General features: G+C 33.9%; 1 protein-coding gene and 5 non-coding genes across 7 annotated transcripts; all 6 read left to right on the plus strand.

The window, feature by feature from the left end:
- The first annotated feature begins 1,878 nt into the window (after window positions 1-1,878).
- Window positions 1,879-2,045, plus strand: LOC140050603 (U1 spliceosomal RNA). The gene has a single exon (XR_011845449.1). It is a non-coding gene; the product is annotated as a U1 spliceosomal RNA (small nuclear RNA).
- Window positions 2,046-3,999: 1,954 nt separating this feature from the next.
- LOC140050598 (U1 spliceosomal RNA) lies at window positions 4,000-4,166 on the plus strand. Its single transcript, XR_011845445.1, has one exon. It is a non-coding gene; the product is annotated as a U1 spliceosomal RNA (small nuclear RNA).
- Window positions 4,167-5,859: 1,693 nt separating this feature from the next.
- LOC140050599 (U1 spliceosomal RNA) lies at window positions 5,860-6,026 on the plus strand. Its single transcript, XR_011845446.1, has one exon. It is a non-coding gene; the product is annotated as a U1 spliceosomal RNA (small nuclear RNA).
- A 1,694-nt stretch (window positions 6,027-7,720) lies between these two features.
- Window positions 7,721-7,887, plus strand: LOC140050581 (U1 spliceosomal RNA). The gene has a single exon (XR_011845430.1). It is a non-coding gene; the product is annotated as a U1 spliceosomal RNA (small nuclear RNA).
- A 1,691-nt stretch (window positions 7,888-9,578) lies between these two features.
- On the plus strand, window positions 9,579-9,745 carry LOC140050582 (U1 spliceosomal RNA). Its single transcript, XR_011845431.1, has one exon. It is a non-coding gene; the product is annotated as a U1 spliceosomal RNA (small nuclear RNA).
- Window positions 9,746-13,134: 3,389 nt separating this feature from the next.
- LOC140048636 (ubiquitin-associated domain-containing protein 2-like) lies at window positions 13,135-20,839 on the plus strand. 2 transcript variants are annotated; one of them, XM_072093395.1, is made up of 8 exons: window positions 13,136-13,271; window positions 15,233-15,357; window positions 15,759-15,878; window positions 17,842-17,942; window positions 18,160-18,280; window positions 18,497-18,778; window positions 19,509-19,557; window positions 19,724-20,839. In XM_072093395.1, the coding sequence occupies exons 1-8, from the start codon at window positions 13,235-13,237 to the stop codon at window positions 19,885-19,887; spliced, it is 999 nt and encodes a 332-aa protein (XP_071949496.1). In that variant the 5' UTR covers window positions 13,136-13,234; the 3' UTR covers window positions 19,888-20,839. The 2 variants fall into 2 exon arrangements, with proteins under 2 accessions (XP_071949498.1, XP_071949496.1); XM_072093397.1 differs by lacking the exon at window positions 18,497-18,778 and having other exon boundaries at window positions 13,135-13,271.
- The last annotated feature ends 211 nt before the right edge of the window (window positions 20,840-21,050 follow it).

Raw genomic sequence — 21,050 nt, forward strand, 5'->3', positions numbered from 1 at the left:
TAACTATTTATGGTTACATTATCTGTTTTGAAACTTTGTTGGTTTGTAACTATTTATTTTCCCTTAACAACTATTGGTATAGCATATTGACAGGCGTTGAACGCTTCATAATTATTTCGAAGCGTACGAAGAATAATATCAAACTCTAGATTAAACAAAATCAAGTAGTCTATTATAGAACTTACGTATTTAAATAATTTTATTACTTTCTGTTAAACGATAATTATATTTCACTTACAATATGTATTAAATGCTATTTATTTATAGATATTTTATTTATTTACATGTCATATTGTTCTTGTCGAAGAAGTTTGGCGATAGAAAACCTTTGACATTTTAGACTCAATGATGAAGACGTAGTATGTACAGCGTTTAATTGTTCTGTTTCAGTTTGTAAGCAATGCTGTTTTTCTTCGCCATTTCTATCGCTGCAATTCAAGTGGTTTATGGATTGGAGATCTAGCTCCATCGGTGCATTGCGTGATATCGTATACAGGTATGCCACCCACTCGTTGTAAGTGTTGGATGTTACGTGGTACTTCGTTCCATTCACTATAATGATATATGGCAGATAGTATTGCCAACCGTCTGTCAATCGATACCTATAACAAGAAAACAACATTATTTATTAATAACGATGATCATGTAAATAAATAATAAGGATAATCAATGGTATTTCTGTTAAAATTATAAATGTAAGGAGCATTACTAGTAAAATGACAAAAGTACTGTAACCGAATAAGTAATGTAAGTAAGTTGCAGGCAGTGAGATTTATTTAAGAAAAGGTTATTACAAATAATGTGGTAGAAAGAAGTTTCGTATCGATCAGTAAATTACCTGTAAAGGCCAACATAGTTATTGCAATGAATAAGTTGGTTTAATAATGTAAATCACATACCTGTGTCTGTCAACCTTTTCGATATACGGAGATTCACTGAAGATCGGACGAACACATTCTCTGACATTCCCCATATTATACTTCTCCGGACAAATTTTATCAATAATGTGCAGCACGTATAGAGAACCGCTGGTAGTATCTGGACAACGGAGAAGAGCCGCCACAACAAGTTCTTGAAATGAGAGAGGCATAATCAATGTATCGGTGAGATCGGAGAACATCATGCAAGACATATTTAGGTTATTCGTCGTTCGGATAATAGTCGAATGGTAGCTTTTCAGATAATTCAGTTGACTTTAATAGTTGAATGCCGTAGAAATCAAAGGCACACCATTTTATTATTATTATTATTATTGTTATTATTTATTGCCAAAAACCAGTTACAAACAAACAAAACACAGAAACTAAGGGAGTAGGCAGGAACCTAAAAGTGAACCTAATCACTATAACAAGAGTTCAGGTTCCGTACTCCCAAAGTAACAACAATGATATAAAATAAACTATATAAAAATATTTAAAAAACAAATAGACGAATCAACAGTGTCAATATAAAATAAACGGATAAAGTACATAATAGTAAAAGTACATTATAGTAAACAATAAATGTCTTTGTCGGTTAGATATTAATGAAAGAACAAGAAAAACACAATAGAAACAATGGCTGCGTTGAGTAACGCGGGCGCAATCGCAACAATAAACAATTTTAAAACAATAGAAACGGTAAAGCAAAGAAAGCAGATGACACTTTAATGATTTGTCGGTATGAAATTACAACTTCCAATACTATTAAAAACAACTAGCATTTAAATTTAGTTGATATGAAAATATGTTTGAGAATAGACTACAGTTAATGTAAGTTACAGAAGAGTATATTACTATTTACATTATGACACTGTAACTGAATATAAATACCAGAATGACACTTGTACAACGATACCAAGCCAATATGTCAGCTAAGAAGGTGGTATGGCGTTTAAGCATACTTACCTGGCACAGGAGCGACTTTGATCAGAAAGGAATGTCCTCCCAAGATGAGGCCTCAGCATTGCACACACGGCTGCGGTTGACCTTTGCGATTCCCCCAAACGTGGGGAACTCGGGTGTATAATTTATGGTAGCGGGGGACTGCGTTCGCGCTAACCCCAACCCCAATTCGACATTAATATTAGATAAGCCTATGCAGTTCACGATAATCGTTAGTTTAATTAAGAACACTTGATATATAACTATTTATGGTTACATTATCTGTTTTGAAACTTTGTTGGTTTGTAACTATTTATTTTCTCTTAACAACTATTGGTATAGCATATTGACAGGCGTTGAACGCTTCATAATTATTTCGAAGCGTACGAAGAATAATATCAAACTCTAGATTAAACAAAATCAAGTAGTCTATTATAGAACTTACGTATTTAAATAATTTTATTACTTTCTGTTAAACGATAATTATATTTCACTTACAATATGTATTAAATGCTATTTATTTATAGATATTTTATTTATTTACATGTCATATTGTTCTTGTCGAAGAAGTTTGGCGATAGAAAACCTTTGACATTTTAGACTCAATGATGAAGACGTAGTATGTACAGCGTTTAATTGTTCTGTTTCAGTTTGTAAGCAATGCTGTTTTTCTTCGCCATTTCTATCGCTGCAATTCAAGTGGTTTATGGATTGGAGATCTAGCTCCATCGGTGCATTGCGTGATATCGTATACAGGTATGCCACCCACTCGTTGTAAGTGTTGGATGTTACGTGGTACTTCGTTCCATTCACTATAATGATATATGGCAGATAGTATTGCCAACCGTCTGTCAATCGATACCTATAACAAGAAAACAACATTATTTATTAATAACGATGATCATGTAAATAAATAATAAGGATAATCAATGGTATTTCTGTTAAAATTATAAATGTAAGGAGCATTACTAGTAAAATGACAAAAGTACTGTAACCGAATAAGTAATGTAAGTAAGTTGCAGGCAGTGAGTTTTATTTAAGAAAAAATTATTACAAATAATGTGGTAGAAAGAAGTTTCGTATCGATCAGTAAATTACCTGTAAAGGCCAACATAGTTATTGCAATGAATAAGTTGGTTTAATAATGTAAATCACATACCTGTGTCTGTCAACCTTTTCGATATACGGAGATTCACTGAAGATCGGACGAACACATTCTCTGACATTCCCCATATTATACTTCTCCGGACAAATTTTATCAATAATGTGCAGCACGTTTAGAGAACCGCTGGTAGTATCTGGACAACGGAGAAGAGCCGCCACAACAAGTTCTTGAAATGAGAGAGGCATAATCAATGTATCGGTGAGATCGGAGAACATCATGCAAGACATATTTAGGTTATTCGTCGTTCGGATAATAGTCGAATGGTAGCTTTTCAGATAATTCAGTTGACTTTAATAGTTGAATGCCGTAGAAATCAAAGGCACACCATTTTATTATTATTATTATTATTGTTATTATTTATTGCCAAAAACCAGTTACAAACAAACAAACACAGAAACTAAGGGAGTAGGCAGGAACCTAAAAGTGAACCTAATCACTATAACAAGAGTTCAGGTTCCGTACTCCCAAAGTAACAACAATGATATAAAATAAACTATATAAAAATATTTAAAAAACAAATAGACGAATCAACAGTGTCAATATAAAATAAACGGATAAAGTACATAATAGTAAAAGTACATTATAGTAAACAATAAATGTCTTTGTCGGTTAGATATTAATGAAAGAACAAGAAAAACACAATAGAAACAATGGCTGCGTTGAGTAACGCGGGCGCAATCGCAACAATAAACAATTTTAAAACAATAGAAACGGTAAAGCAAAGAAAGCAGATGACACTTTAATGATTTGTCGGTATGAAATTACAACTTCCAATACTATTAAAAACAACTAGCATTTAAATTTAGTTGATATGAAAATATGTTTGAGAATAGACTACAGTTAATGTAAGTTACAGAAGAGTATATTACTATTTACATTATGACACTGTAACTGAATATAAATACCAGAATGACACTTGTACAACGATACCAAGCCAATATGTCAGCTAAGAAGGTGGTATGGCGTTTAAGCATACTTACCTGGCACAGGAGCGACTTTGATCAGAAAGGAATGTCCTCCCAAGATGAGGCCTCAGCATTGCACACACGGCTGCGGTTGACCCTTGCGATTCCCCCAAACGTGGGGAACTCGGGTGTATAATTTATGGTAGCGGGGGACTGCGTTCGCGCTAACCCCAACCCCAATTCGACATTAATATTAGATAAGCCTATGCAGTTCACGATAATCGTTAGTTTAATTAAGAACACTTGATATATAACTATTTATGGTTACATTATCTGTTTTGAAACTTTGTTGGTTTGTAACTATTTATTTTCCCTTAACAACTATTGGTATAGCATATTGACAGGCGTTGAACGCTTCATAATTATTTCGAAGCGTACGAAGAATAATATCAAACTCTAGATTAAACAAAATCAAGTAGTCTATTATAGAACTTACGTATTTAAATAATTTTATTACTTTCTGTTAAACGATAATTATATTTCACTTACAATATGTATTAAATGCTATTTATTTATAGATATTTTATTTATTTACATGTCATATTGTTCTTGTCGAAGAAGTTTGGCGATAGAAAACCTTTGACATTTTAGACTCAATGATGAAGACGTAGTATGTACAGCGTTTAATTGTTCTGTTTCAGTTTGTAAGCAATGCTGTTTTTCTTCGCCATTTCTATCGCTGCAATTCAAGTGGTTTATGGATTGGAGATCTAGCTCCATCGGTGCATTGCGTGATATCGTATACAGGTATGCCACCCACTCGTTGTAAGTGTTGGATGTTACGTGGTACTTCGTTCCATTCACTATAATGATATATGGCAGATAGTATTGCCAACCGTCTGTCAATCGATACCTATAACAAGAAAACAACATTATTTATTAATAACGATGATCATGTAAATAAATAATAAGGATAATCAATGGTATTTCTGTTAAAATTACAAATGTAAGGAGCATTACTAGTAAAATGACAAAAGTACTGTAACCGAATAAGTAATGTAAGTAAGTTGCAGGCAGTGAGTTTTATTTAAGAAAAGGTTATTACAAATAATGTGGTAGAAAGAAGTTTCGTATCGATCAGTAAATTACCTGTAAAGGCCAACATTGTTATTGCAATGAATAAGTTGGTTTAATAATGTAAATCACATACCTGTGTCTGTCAACCTTTTCGATATACGGAGATTCACTGAAGATCTGACGAACACATTCTCTGACATTCCTCATATTATACTTCTCCGGACAAATTGTATCAATAATGTGCAGCACGTTTAGAGAACCGCTGGTAGTATCTGGACAACGGAGAAGAGCCGCCACAACAAGTTCTTGAAATGAGAGAGGCATCATCAATGTATCGGTGAGATCGGAGAACATCATGCAAGACATATTTAGGTTATTCGTCGTTCGGATAATAGTCGAATGGTAGCTTTTCAGATAATTCAGTTGACTTTAATAGTTGAATGCCGTAGAAATCAAAGACACACCATTTTATAAATGTCTTTGTCGGTTAGATATTAATGAAAGAACAAGAAAAACACAATAGAAACAATGGCTGCGTTGAGTAACGCGGGCGCAATCGCAACAATAAACAATTTTAAAACAATAGAAACGGTAAAGCAAAGAAAGCAGATAACACTTTAATGATTTGTCGGTATGAAATTACAACTTCCAATACTATTAAAAACAACTAGCATTTAAATTTAGTTGATATGAAAATATGTTTGAGAATAGACTACAGTTAATGTAAGTTACAGAAGAGTATATTACTATTTACATTATGACACTGTAACTGAATATAAATACCAGAATGACACTTGTACAACGATACCAAGCCAATATGTCAGCTAAGAAGGTGGTATGGCGTTTAAGCATACTTACCTGGCACAGGAGCGACTTTGATCAGAAAGGAATGTCCTCCCAAGATGAGGCCTCAGCATTGCACACACGGCTGCGGTTGACCCTTGCGATTCCCCCAAACGTGGGGAACTCGGGTGTATAATTTATGGTAGCGGGGGACTGCGTTCGCGCTAACCCCAACCCCAATTCGACATTAATATTAGATAAGCCTATGCAGTTCACGATAATCGTTAGTTTAATTAAGAACACTTGATATATAACTATTTATGGTTACATTATCTGTTTTGAAACTTTGTTGGTTTGTAACTATTTATTTTCTCTTAACAACTATTGGTATAGCATATTGACAGGCGTTGAACGCTTCATAATTATTTCGAAGCGTACGAAGAATAATATCAAACTCTAGATTAAACAAAATCAAGTAGTCTATTATAGAACTTACGTATTTAAATAATTTTATTACTTTCTGTTAAACGATAATTATATTTCACTTACAATATGTATTAAATGCTATTTATTTATAGATATTTTATTTATTTACATGTCATATTGTTCTTGTCGAAGAAGTTTGGCGATAGAAAACCTTTGACATTTTAGACTCAATGATGAAGACGTAGTATGTACAGCGTTTAATTGTTCTGTTTCAGTTTGTAAGCAATGTTGTTTTTCTTCGCCATTTCTATCGCTGCAATTCAAGTGGTTTATGGATTGGAGATCTAGCTCCATCGGTGCATTGCGTGATATCGTATACAGGTATGCCACCCACTCGTTGTAAGTGTTGGATGTTACGTGGTACTTCGTTCCATTCACTATAATGATATATGGCAGATAGTATTGCCAACCGTCCTGTCAATCGATACCTATAACAAGAAAACAACATTATTTATTAATAACGATGATCATGTAAATAAATAATAAGGATAATCAATGGTATTTCTGTTAAAATTACAAATGTAAGGAGCATTACTAGTAAAATGACAAAAGTACTGTAACCGAATAAGTAATGTAAGTAAGTTGCAGGCAGTGAGTTTTATTTAAGAAAAGGTTATTACAAATAATGTGGTAGAAAGAAGTTTCGTATCGATCAGTAAATTACCTGTAAAGGCCAACATTGTTATTGCAATGAATAAGTTGGTTTAATAATGTAAATCACATACCTGTGTCTGTCAACCTTTTCGATATACGGAGATTCACTGAAGATCTGACGAACACATTCTCTGACATTCCTCATATTATACTTCTCCGGACAAATTTTATCAATAATGTGCAGCACGTTTAGAGAACCGCTGGTAGTATCTGGACAACGGAGAAGAGCCGCCACAACAAGTTCTTGAAATGAGAGAGGCATCATCAATGTATCGGTGAGATCGGAGAACATCATGCAAGACATATTTAGGTTATTCGTCGTTCGGATAATAGTCGAATTGTAGCTTTTCAGATAATTCAGTTGACTTTAATAGTTGAATGCCGTAGAAATCAAAGGCACACCATTTTATAAATGTCTTTGTCGGTTAGATATTAATGAAAGAACAAGAAAAACACAATAGAAACAATGGCTGCGTTGAGTAACGCGGGCGCAATCGCAACAATAAACAATTTTAAAACAATAGAAACGGTAAAGCAAAGAAAGCAGATGACACTTTAATGATTTGTCGGTATGAAATTACAACTTCCAATACTATTAAAAACAACTAGCATTTAAATTTAGTTGATATGAAAATATGTTTGAGAATAGACTACAGTTAATGTAAGTTACAGAAGAGTATATTACTATTTACATTATGACACTGTAACTGAATATAAATACCAGAATGACACTTGTACAACGATACCAAGCCAATATGTCAGCTAAGAAGGTGGTATGGCGTTTAAGCATACTTACCTGGCACAGGAGCGACTTTGATCAGGAAGGAATGTCCTCCCAAGATGAGGCCTCAGCATTGCACACACGGCTGCGGTTGACCCTTGCGATTCCCCCAAACGTGGGGAACTCGGGTGTATAATTTATGGTAGCGGGGGACTGCGTTCGCGCTAACCCCCACCCCAATTCGACATTAATATTAGATAAGCCTATGCAGTTCACGATAATCGTTAGTTTAATTAAGAACACTTGATATATAACTATTTATGGTTACATTATCTGTTTTGAAACTTTGTTGGTTTGTAACTATTTATTTTCCCTTAACAACTATTGGTATAGCATATTGACAGGCGTTGAACGCTTCATAATTATTTCGAAGCGTACGAAGAATAATATCAAACTCTAGATTAAACAAAATCAAGTAGTCTATTATAGAACTTACGTATTTAAATAATTTTATTACTTTCTGTTAAACGATAATTATATTTCACTTACAATATGTATTAAATGCTATTTATTTATAGATATTTTATTTATTTACATGTCATATTGTTCTTGTCGAAGAAGTTTGGCGATAGAAAACCTTTGACATTTTAGACTCAATGATGAAGACGTAGTATGTACAGCGTTTAATTGTTCTGTTTCAGTTTGTAAGCAATGCTGTTTTTCTTCGCCATTTCTATCGCTGCAATTCAAGTGGTTTATGGATTGGAGATCTAGCTCCATCGGTGCATTGCGTGATATCGTATACAGGTATGCCACCCACTCGTTGTAAGTGTTGGATGTTACGTGGTACTTCGTTCCATTCACTATAATGATATATGGCAGATAGTATTACCAACCGTCTGTCAATCGATACCTATAACAAGAAAACAACATTATTTATTAATAACGATGATCATGTAAATAAATAATAAGGATAATCAATGGTATTTCTGTTAAAATTACAAATGTAAGGAGCATTACTAGTAAAATGACAAAGTACTGTAACCGAATAAGTAATGTAAGTAAGTTGCAGGCAGTGAGTTTTATTTAAGAAAAGGTTATTACAAATAATGTGGTAGAAAGAAGTTTCGTATCGATCAGTAAATTACCTGTAAAAACCAACATTGTTATTGCAATGAATAAGTTGGTTTAATAATGTAAATCACATACCTGTGTCTGTCAACCTTTTCGATATACGGAGATTCACTGAAGATCTGACGAACACATTCTCTGACATTCCTCATATTATACTTCTCCGGACAAATTGTATCAATAATGTGCAGCACGTTTAGAGAACCGCTGGTAGTATCTGGACAACGGAGAAGAGCCGCCACAACAAGTTCTTGAAATGAGAGAGGCATCATCAATGTATCGGTGAGATCGGAGAACTCATGCAAGACATATTTAGGTTATTCGTCGTTCGGATAATAGTCGAATGGTAGCTTTTCAGATAATTCAGTTGACTTTAATAGTTGAATGCCGTAGAAATCAAAAGCACACCATTTTATAAATGTCTTTGTCGGTTAGATATTAATGAAAGAACAAGAAAAACACAATAGAAACAATGGCTGCGTTGAGTAACGCGGGCGCAATCGCAACAATAAACAATTTTAAAACAATAGAAACGGTAAAGCAAAGAAAGCAGATGACACTTTAATGATTTGTCGGTATGAAATTACAACTTCCAATACTATTAAAAACAACTAGCATTTAAATTTAGTTGATATGAAAATATGTTTGAGAATAGACTACAGTTAATGTAAGTTACAGAAGAGTATATTACTATTTACATTATGACACTGTAACTGAATATAAATACCAGAATGACACTTGTACAACGATACCAAGCCAATATGTCAGCTAAGAAGGTGGTATGGCGTTTAAGCATACTTACCTGGCACAGGAGCGACTTTGATCAGGAAGGAATGTCCTCCCAAGATGAGGCCTCAGCATTGCACGCACGGCTGCGGTTGACCCTTGCGATTCCCCCAAACGTGGGGAACTCGGGTGTATAATTTATGGTAGCGGGGGACTGCGTTCGCGCTAACCCCCACCCCAATTCGACATTAATATTAGATAAGCCTATGCAGTTCACGATAATCGTTAGTTTAATTAAGAACACTTGATATATAACTATTTATGGTTACATTATCTGTTTTGAAACTTTGTTGGTTTGTAACTATTTATTTTCCCTTAACAACTATTGGTATAGCATATTGACAGGCGTTGAACGCTTCATAATTATTTCGAAGCGTACGAAGAATAATATCAAACTCTAGATTAAACAAAATCAAGTAGTCTATTATAGAACTTACGTATTTAAATAATTTTATTACTTTCTGTTAAACGATAATTATATTTCACTTACAATATGTATTAAATGCTATTTATTTATAGATATTTTATTTATTTACATGTCATATTGTTCTTGTCGAAGAAGTTTGGCGATAGAAAACCTTTGGCATTTTAGACTCAATAAAGAAGACGTAGTATGTATATATATTAATCAAGGTTTATTTATTTTAATTGTTCTTTTAAGATCAGAACTTATATGTTGGCCTAGAATTTTTTTACGGAGTCAACCACATTGATAATTTCGTTATTAATACTGAATGGATCAATATTAAGTACTCTTTCATAATTGACATTCATAGAAGCACATTTACTTTGATTAATTTCCATAATATATTAATGTGCCCAAACTGTTAACTAGTCCAGTTCAATCTGCATATTGCGTCTATGGATATCGTTTCTAAATGTGGACTCGATAATCGTCATATCATCAACAAATTTTGTTCGATATGTCAACATCGTTATTCATGCAAAGGAATCCCAAAGGTTCTAATTTAGTTCCTTGTGGGATACCTGCGCGGAGGGTGACAACTTTAAAGTTAACACCTTGGTAGGAGACGTATTGTGTGATCTACTTGTTAAGAAGTCACATACCCATGGCATGATTTCTGGTCTAGCACCAAGTTAAAGCACTCAATTGCTTCTATGAATGGTATTAACCCTGGGCTTCTTTTCAAGATAGTATGGGCTTCTTTTCGAGATAGACTACTATACTGTATTAAGAATGAGGTTTATTAACTGAACGTCAAAGGAACAGAAATAAACAATACAAACACGTGATTAAGAGTTAGGATAATTTAATGCCAGATACTTGTGATGCAGACTGATGATAATAATTAATATGTATGATCGCGTTTATCATACATTTATTGTACAGTTTATTGTCGTCCAAATGGTGCTTTGATCGCATCTTGTATCTTTTTCTTGTCTGCTTCGTTGGAAAATATGTAAAATCGGCAGGGAATTTCCACAAATGATTGTATTACGGTGAATCATAGGACTGTTTTTTTTTTGCTTTTTATATTGTTTTTTTAATTGGTATATTAAACATAATTTCATGATTAAAAAAATGTCTCAAAAGTCATATTATTGTAGTAGAAATTCACAAAATTTACAGCATGCATCTCGAAAAGAAGCCCCCTCTACAGTTTGCAAAAGTACTCTCGAAAAGAAGCCCATCTCGAAAAGAAGCCCATCTCGAAAAGAAGCCCACCCAAGAGCACTAAAAAAGGAAGAAGCCCATGGGCTTCTTTTCGAGGTTTTACGGTATACGACGAGGGTCTACGACAACTACCCCCTGGACAACTACCACCCGGACAACTACCACCCAGACAATAACCCCCTGGAAAATCACCCTCCTAGGACAAATACCCCCCGGACAACTACCCTCTTAGGACAACTACCCCCTAGGCCAATTATCCCCTAGGACAACTACCCCCTAGGACAACTACCCTCTAGGACAACTACCTCCTAGGACAACTACCCTCTAGGACAACTACCCCTAGGACAATTACCCCCTAGGAAAACTACCCTCTAGCTACCCACTAGGAACAACTACAGCTTACGATTGGTAACCAAATTAACAAGCTGCTTCTTTTGGTGCTAATTTTATTGTAAAATCAAATGGTGTGTAAAGAGGGGACTACGAGGGCGTTGTACCACACTATAAATACATATAACAATATTTGAGGTGAAATTATTAAAATATCCTAACATTTTTAGTATATTTTGTAATAACTGTAGCGATATTTATTTTTTTTTTAACTTCTAGGACAAACTATGAAAAACGATTTCCTCAATTGGCGCAGTTAGCTATGTTTTCAAAATAGGAAGACTAAGAAATGTATGAACTGTCAAACGGGGGAGAGAGAGATTGATTTTCAAATCGTCTAATGTAATCAATTGTTTTATAGTGTAGGTTTTTTTAAATCTAAAGTCAAATTAGGAGGTTCTGTTCTGTAGAAAACGAATTGGAATAAAATGAAATAAGTAGAAATGTTTAAGTAATAGAAAATCATGGATATAATTATTCTTTAGGTTCTAAAAACGTTTATTGTTCTATTTTGTCAGGAGTGGAAAAAAAATGTAAAAACAAATCAATTTAAGTTCTTCTATGAAGTAGTAACAGCCAAATCAATATTCCATTATTACTGGACTTTTAGTAGTAAACGTATAATGTCATTAAACAGCATAATATAGCTCTACGGTAAAACATTTGTTTTGAAAAAGAAAAGATAGAACAAAATCGGGCCAATTTTATCGATAATAAGGGGCTTCTCCAGTCCCACTATCTTACAACTACCCTCTAGTCCAACTGCTATGCCCCTAGGACAACTACCCCTCTCGAACAACAACACTCTCTGAACAACCACATCTTCACCTTGGATTATTATTACGATCTTGTAAATCTTACTGAACTTCAAAAGGGAGAGAGATTGATCTTAAATGAAAGACTGTTTGATTGACTGGTGCAGCTACAACTGTAGGTAAACTGTATGTTCCTAGATTTATATACGGCATCTTCATGTCACACAAGAATAAAATAAGCCACCCCTTTATTTTTCAAGAATGCATTTTAATAATGTGATCAATTCTCGTTTAATGTAAAATAACTGCCGACGATACGCATATTAAAAAAAAATCAAAAGCTATCATATAAGCAATCACTCTCCCTATGTTTTAAAGTTCAGTAAGTTTTACAAGATCGTAATTATAACCCAAGGTGTAGGTGTCATATGATATAGGTGTGGTTGTTCATAGGGTGTTGTTGTCCTAGGGGAATAGCAGTTGGACTAGAGGGTAGGCCTAGTTGTCCCAGGAGGGTGCCTGGTTGTCCTAGAGGGTAGTTGTCCGGGTGGGAGTTGTTCTAAGGGGGTAGTTGTCCTAGAGGGTAGTTGTCCTAGGGGGTAATTGTCCGGGTGGTAGTTGTCCTAGGGGGATCATTGTCCGGGTGGTAATTGTCCAGTGGGTAGTTGTCCGGATACGCATAATGTGAATGATGAACTACAATCAAAGAACTTATAACTTTGCTACAATCTTTGGGAGTAGAGTCTCTGAAATTTAATAACGTTGGCGGCGCAGTTCGTGTCAAAAACGCAGAGACATCATCAATTATGTTTTTTTCACAGATTATTATACGTCGACGACGGTGCAATGAAAAAAGATAAATAGGAACGTTGTCAAGACAAAAATGCCTAGGCCTATCCAATTAAATATTCAGGGTTTCTGTAAGTAATATGTCCTAGGCCTAGTTGTCTGTCAAAACCCTACCTAATCTACTACTAGGCTAGCCTATAGTAGGCCTAGCTAGGCCTAGGCCTAGCTAGGCTAGTATAGTTAGGCCTAACCCTTTAGCCTCCCGGCCGGGCAGGAGGCTAGCTTTGGTCTTGCCTACTCTAGCCTAGGCTAGAGTAGGCTAGTAGAGGCCTAATAATAATAAGCTTAAAAAGGGCGTCTAGGCCCGCCGCTTTTAAATTGGGTAAGTAAGCTCGAAAGATTGTGGTGTGACTAAAAATGCAGTAGGCCTAGCTAGCACTCTGTCCCCCGGACCCTACTCTAGCCCGGCATTATATATGACAGGTTGGGCCAGCAACTATGGGCGGCCATTAGGGCCAAAATATACAAACGTTGCCGTACGAACAATTCGGCTCCCGTAAGGCAAACTAATGGCGTTAAAGACATAATTCCTCGAGTGACAACAAATATTGCCGTACGAAAACACAAACATATTGCCGTATGGTTAAATTGGCGTAAGGACAAAAATTGGCGTAAGGACAAAAATTGCCAAAAGGACAAAAATTGCCGAAAGGACAAAATTGCCGAAAGGACAAAAATTGGCGTAAGGACAAATTGGCGTACAGTCTAACTAAATATAAACGTTGAGGGCAGCATAGTATTTTAAAACCACGTGACTGAAACCACTCTGTGTCCAGTCCTGCTGGGGAATAAAAGCACGATCATGGAAGGCATGTGTCAAGCCATGGAGGTACCTCCATGGTCAAGCTAGCCAACAATAAGCCAGCCAACAATAAGCCAGCCCACTTTTATTTTTTCCAGCCAACAATAACTATGAAACGCCGTTTGTGTATTTTTTACATTTTCAGTGTTACTTATGGTTTTTATGGTATTAGAAATTAAATATTTGTGAGAAAACGGCGGATTGCTCCTGGGAGTTACTTGGTGGGATTATACTAGGGTACCTCCTTAGTCATTTTTCTCATGTGTAGGCCTACTGTACCGTAAAATCACGTTGTCTCTCAGGAGGACTAATAGAGTATTGATATTCTTCGAATGAGGTTAAATAATTAATTTTTATTTACTATCTTGTAATATCATATTTTTATTGAATTTTACAATTGTTAATAGTAATACACAAAATATTGTGATTTTATGTAATTATTTTACCGAAAAATGTTTACGTCTTTTTTGGCTAAAAACGATCATTTTCGGTGATGTTTTAGGCCTTATATTTTAGAATCTACAAGTCAGATTTTCATGATTATTTCTTAATTGTAATATTTAATAATATATACTAAAAACCGTGATATACAAACTTTTGAATATACATCGTTATCCCTAATATTAAATAAAAATAGAACTTCTATTAAATAGAATTCATTAATACATGGGCAATTGAGCATGATCAATATTTGTCTTTGATATTGTTGGCAGAAGTGGCACACCATACACTTAGGCATTCTATACTGATACCAGGCAGGTGAAATGAATGGCTAGCAGTTGGTATGGTCATGTCTCAGCAAACCCAGTAATTCACTTGCTTCAGCAGTGCGAATGATGCATGGTTTATGAGGTCGAGATAAACAAAAATTAAAAATTACATTTAACAAACTGTTCAGGCTACAGTGCTATTATAATAGGTCCTACTAAACAACCAAAATATGGAATACTGAATTTTTTGTTATATTTAAAAAAATAATAGTGCTTTATTAACAAGGTACACTTTGTAAGTAATTTGTAGGACCGTAATAAAAGTAAATAAAGTCGATATGTAGGGACAAGGGTGTTGAACGAATCTAATGTAGAGTTTGGAATTTATAACAATAATATTTCTTTAAAACAATTTTGATAAATACTGAATATTCCATACTAACCATAGGGCAGCAGGATTGGTGTGTTTAAAAATCTACATTCTAAATTAATTTGACTTAATTTATTAATTATTACACAGATAAAACCCCGGTAAGCAAAGTTTTGATGCCGATCATCGCTATACCATCATTAATCTTGAATTTTACACCCACATTGAGGCCATTTTTCTTGTACAGTCTTGAAGATTTAACAAATCCATACAAGGTAATTACTGCATACAGTAAGCATATTCTTATGAATTTTAAACAAGGAACAACACATTTTTATGGTCATGTTTTGTTTTTTTATCTTAATTTGGCTGATAAACTTGTTGATTGTCAAGATCATTATTTTCAATAAAATTCCAATATCCTTCTGCTATTTTTGTTAGTTATGTTTAACTCTAAAACAACACAGAATAATTTGTAGCTTAATTAACATGTAGTGCATAAAGTTGTGCATGTGACCTGTCTGACATCATGTTTGATGACGTTCATCATCACTGTATTTGTGCACCCTGTCATTTCTTCTATGCTAACTGTACACTGTATATTAAATGTGCAGTACAGTGTACAGTGTATATATTCTGTAAATTAATTAAAGTTAATACCTGTTGTTTTTATTAGGTCTGGAGGGTTTTATCATGTAAACTTGTTTTTCATCATACAACTGATCTTGTGTGTGGCCTTATACTTATCTACTACTTTCGAATTTTTGAAAGAAGAGCAGGTTCAAGAAAATTCTGTGTAAGTTATACATGATATGGTAGTAGACTCAAATCTAGTAGTCTTATCATCAGTGTAGCATTTTATTTTACCAAAATCTCCAAAAAAGCCTTTTTTTTTTCTTAATTAAATCAAGGCAATCTAACATCAGGACGTTGAACTCGACTTGCTAAGATAGGCTAACAGACTTTGATCTGCGGTTAGATTTTGGCGAATTCATACAACAAATGATTCTCTTAATACAATAGAAGCCACAGGGACATTTTTGAGACAAAATAAAAACGGAAGTTTCCCCTTAATTGGGGTATTCGTTATTTTGTTACCATAAAGAACAATTAACTAATGTGGACTCAAGAAATTGAGGAGAAATGGAACCACAGGGATTGGGTGACACGGGGTGGTGGTGATAAAACCGCAGTAATAAAGTTGATTGTATTTATACAGTATAAGAACCACACTAAATAAATACAGTAAGACTTTCGGCGATTGGAAATACTAGCTCTTATTTAGTAACAAATTAAATTGTAGTCTACAGTCTTATTAAGCTAGGGATTATAAGACAGTTTGCTAAATATTTAGGGCTAATCATCGGTTGCGGTGTTAAAATTCCTGGAAACACTTGTGTGAACAAAACTGGATCGAATTTCTGTCATGAGTACTGATTTGTTAGGCCGCGATTTATGGGATCTATATAGACTTATTTTTTCGAATAAATGTACGTACCTATCACATCTTGTGTCGTATAACAAATAAGTACTGTTACCTTTACTGAAGTTACTATTACAACCTCGTCAATAAAAACACAAATATGGATTTGTCAAACAAAATGATTTATTTACAAATATGTATATGTTTATTCACATATTTATGAAAACGCATACTATAAAGTTGCCGTTGTCTGTAAAATGATGTAATCCACCTGTTTACAGGAGTAATTAAAAACCAAATTGTATGTTTTCACCATTGACGGCCATTGGAGTGGAGCTGTACATGGAGGTTGGTGTTTGCCTTCCAATCCCAAGGTCCGGGGTTCAATCTTGACTTAGTGCCATATATGGTTATAACTCACACTCTTTCAACTGCTCTCCCTAGCCTCAAATTGAGACTTAGTTTAAATTCATGACGCCAATTATATACTCTACGATAATCATTTGATTTCATAACTTTATATTTGATGTTGTATGAGTAGGCCTAATTCACTGGTTGGATGATGACCGAAAACGTGAGCTATAGCCACAAACAAATGACCTAGTTTATTTCTTATAAGCCTAACTACTCTCCCAGTTTGATGAATCTTCATTTATCGGTTGTGGATCTAAATTATCCGAAAGCCACTCTTAGTGTTGATTAAGTTTGCTGTTCTGTATACAATACCCGATACTATTTCTAATCTAAGCATTTGTCAAAATAATGCGCCCTCTATTTACCGAGGAATTTGAAGCTTCAAATTGACATGTTCCATTCATTGCAAATCAATACATTTGTATAAACGTATATTAAATCTATCAAAATAGTATTTGTTAAATAAAATCGGCCTGTCTTCAACATTATGATGCTGTACTCGAGCTGTTCAACCTGTTCAACCAATTATCGTAGAAAGAGACAGGAAAATGCGAAGCATCCTCGTATTATTGTGTGCGGATATTTTTCAAGATGGACATCCATTAGACAGTGTATACCACGATTGAAAAACACCCCTATTTGGGGAAAATCGTTGAACCTATTTGTTTTAATTGTAAATACCTAATTATCTAACTCAATTTAATTAGTAAACAGGGTTATTTACATCAGGTAGTTAAAATCAGTACCGAAAGTATGAACCAACTTTATATACCATCAAGTAAAAATTCTAGAAGGCGCGATTTACCGAATTTTTTGCTTACGTAAAGTTATATAATAGTATACAATATTACAATAGCAACAATGTTAAATATTTAACAAGCTCACTTTTACAATACTGTATGTTTGTTTCCATTTATTACAGTCATATATTCAATCGATGTTCATATTATGTACATTGCTGGAAATCTTTTGTTTAGTTGTGATGCAACATGGATTTGAAAAACTAACCTGGAAACCTGGATTGTAAGTTTACTTAATAATTTATATTAATTATTTATTATTACTATTACTGTATTTTGAAATATTTGTCAGATGCCAGAGATTGTAGACACACTGAAAATACTGTACTAAGAAAGAAATGTCTGCAACTAGAATGCAGAAAAGCTAGGAAATTGAAATCAGAAATATACACTAGCATTAATTTAAGTAGTGTACATACATTATTGTTTGTTTTCTATAGTCACAGTGTATTGATGTCATTTTTTGTCAAATTCTACATGGATGTACCTAGGACAAATGCAGCTTCAATATGTGGGATACCTTTTAGTAGCAAGTCAATTACTTATTTTATGGGATTACAAGTAAGATTGTGTTATGCTTTATTCTAGTTAAATGGTAGAGAATGATAGGCTTTAAATAAGGGTTTAAAAGAAAGTCTGTTTTAAGGTTTACTAAAATAAATGTGAATTAACTTGCATTTCTAACAGTCAAACATGTTGGTGGTCTTGCACATGAATAGGAATATACTCAATTATACAGTAGTACATATAATTTGAACTAATTATTATATTTTACAGATAGTATTTTTAGAACCAATGAATGCAATATTTAGTGTTTGTGGAATTCTAATGGGTATCTTATATCGACTTAATTTCATAAATCTCCAAAACTGGTTTAATATTCCTGAAAGTGTTGCAGATTTTGTTAGTAGAACCATAGGAGCCATAGTAAGAACTAAGCCACCACAGCGACTTTTGCAGCCCATGGGAGCAACGAGAGAAATTCAACGACAACAAAGAATGGAGTTATTAGAACAAGAGATGCTATTAACACAGGCACAAGGCTTTTTAAATAGACAAGTGTGTATCCAACTATTTTCAACCTATTTGGCTTCAATCTTATAAGTGCAAATCAAGTATTAACAGGAATTTCAAATCATGATGTCCCACTTTTTATCATAGCATAATGATGTGTGTGAGCACCTTTTGTTGACGTCATGTATCATACATCGTCATTGATGCATAATGATGTGTGTGAGCACCTTTTGTTGACGTCATGTATCATGCATCGTCATTGATGCATAATGATGTGTGTGAGCACCTTTTGTTGACGTCATGTATCATGCATCGTCATTGATGCATAAACATTTATATATCATAATCAAACTTCAATTGCATCACAAACTGTCATTACTCCAGAGCATTTTATCACAATTCTTGGATGCATTACATAGTCAAGTGATCCTACAATTGAGGCTAAAGCATTGTCTACACCATCAAACTAGTTTGATGTGCCCAAATATGGTAGTGCTATGCCCAATGTGGTAATGATATGAGATCATCATGTCTATATATAGGCACATCACATTTTTTTGTCACATAAAGTTTGATAGTGTAGACAGCTTTAGAACTACCTTTTGACCATTAAGAGTAGTTGTACAGTTCAAAAAATGCATACTTAAAAGATAAGTATGAAGTGTACATGAAGAAAGCAATTTTTTTGCATTTCATATTTACACTCTGTGCTTGAATAATTTGAAACTGGTTAGAGTACTGTATCTAATTAATTTTTTTTTTTTTCAATATTCAGCATTCCATTCGGAGAAGGCACAATGCCCGGCAAGACCAAATACAAACAGGTAAATTTAGAGATTAAAAGTTGTATAATTAGATTATGTAGCTAAATATTACAATATATAATATACAACTGTATCAACAATTTAAATAACATTACATAATATTATTATAAACAGTTCCTTTTGTGAATCTGAAGTTTGTGGCAGTATAAACATTTTTCTATTACAGGAATTCATATGAATAGAGATAATGGAGCCCCACAGCAACCACCAGCAGAAGATAAGATAGTACAGCTGATTGAAATGGGATTCAGCAGGTCAGATGTTCTACAAGCTTTGTCGGTTGTAAATAACGATGTTACAATGGCTACTAACCTTCTATTGCAAGAATAGCTAAGGGCCTGTTTTCCCTGAATAGTCCCGAATAAACCGTTTATTAAAAAATACAATTTTTAGACCAACCGCATTTATGCTAAATCTAGACTCCTAAATCACCGTTTAAATTTGTTTTTTGTAGTTGACAAAATATAATTTTAAAAAATAGCCATTATTTTGCATTGCAGCTAGTTCTACAGTGACAACTGGTTTTTCATTTGGTGTTTTAACCATTATTTGCTTCAATTTATCTGGTTATTGAAATTTGTTTTTTTTCTGCTGCCAAGAAATTAGGGGTACTTTATTAATACAGTTAATAATTGTTTAATTCATTTTGTTGCAGCAGAAACAGGACCTATCATCTGTTTTGAAAATTGACTACTTACACAAAATATCTTTGCTGTATATTGCACTGTATTAGTTGCAAGGATAAATGTTGAAATATTAATTAGTAGTATTAGTAATATTAATATATAATAAATACATAGTTACCAACCTGAGAGATCATGACTAAAGAAATATGCCGGCTATCGGCCTATCATTTTTTAAAAATTGATTGTAATTTTTCCCTGATATTATGTATTTTTGTTGATGTGTGGTGTTATGAATACTAATAATGTTCTATACTTTTGCAATATACCAATTAATTTGAATGCATTTTCCTCTTAAATTGTGATAAAAAGTGATCACGCATATACTTCTGCTAAATGCGTGGTCATGCATGTGTTTGTTCAAAATGCGTGTTTCATTAAAAATCACGTTGAAATGCGGCACCGTTGTGCACAATGCGAGACAGTTGGTAACTATTTAAATAAGTAGTGAAATGATCTCTATTCTACTGTATATACAGTAAACCATATTAATTGTTTAGCCTAAATGTTTTTATATAACACCAATCATTTGATTGGATGATTGTGGGTCACATGTCGTGCAATAATACGCACTATTAAACGATCTAGTGTACAAATTACTGTGGAATACAACAGCTCCACATGTTGTCTTGCCTCTGTTTTGTTTGTAAACACCACCAAGATATGCAGCAGCATTATGTGTACGATTTGGAGATATATACTGTATGTACTAATTTCATTCAAAAACGGCATTTAAATTAGCTTTAGATCGTTTTTAGGATTTTGATTAATTAATGGGGACATCCCTACAAGACATGGAATCGTTAGAAA

Source organism: Antedon mediterranea, chromosome 5, assembly GCF_964355755.1.
Source record: "Antedon mediterranea chromosome 5, ecAntMedi1.1, whole genome shotgun sequence".
NCBI lineage: Eukaryota > Metazoa > Echinodermata > Crinoidea > Comatulida > Antedonidae > Antedon > Antedon mediterranea.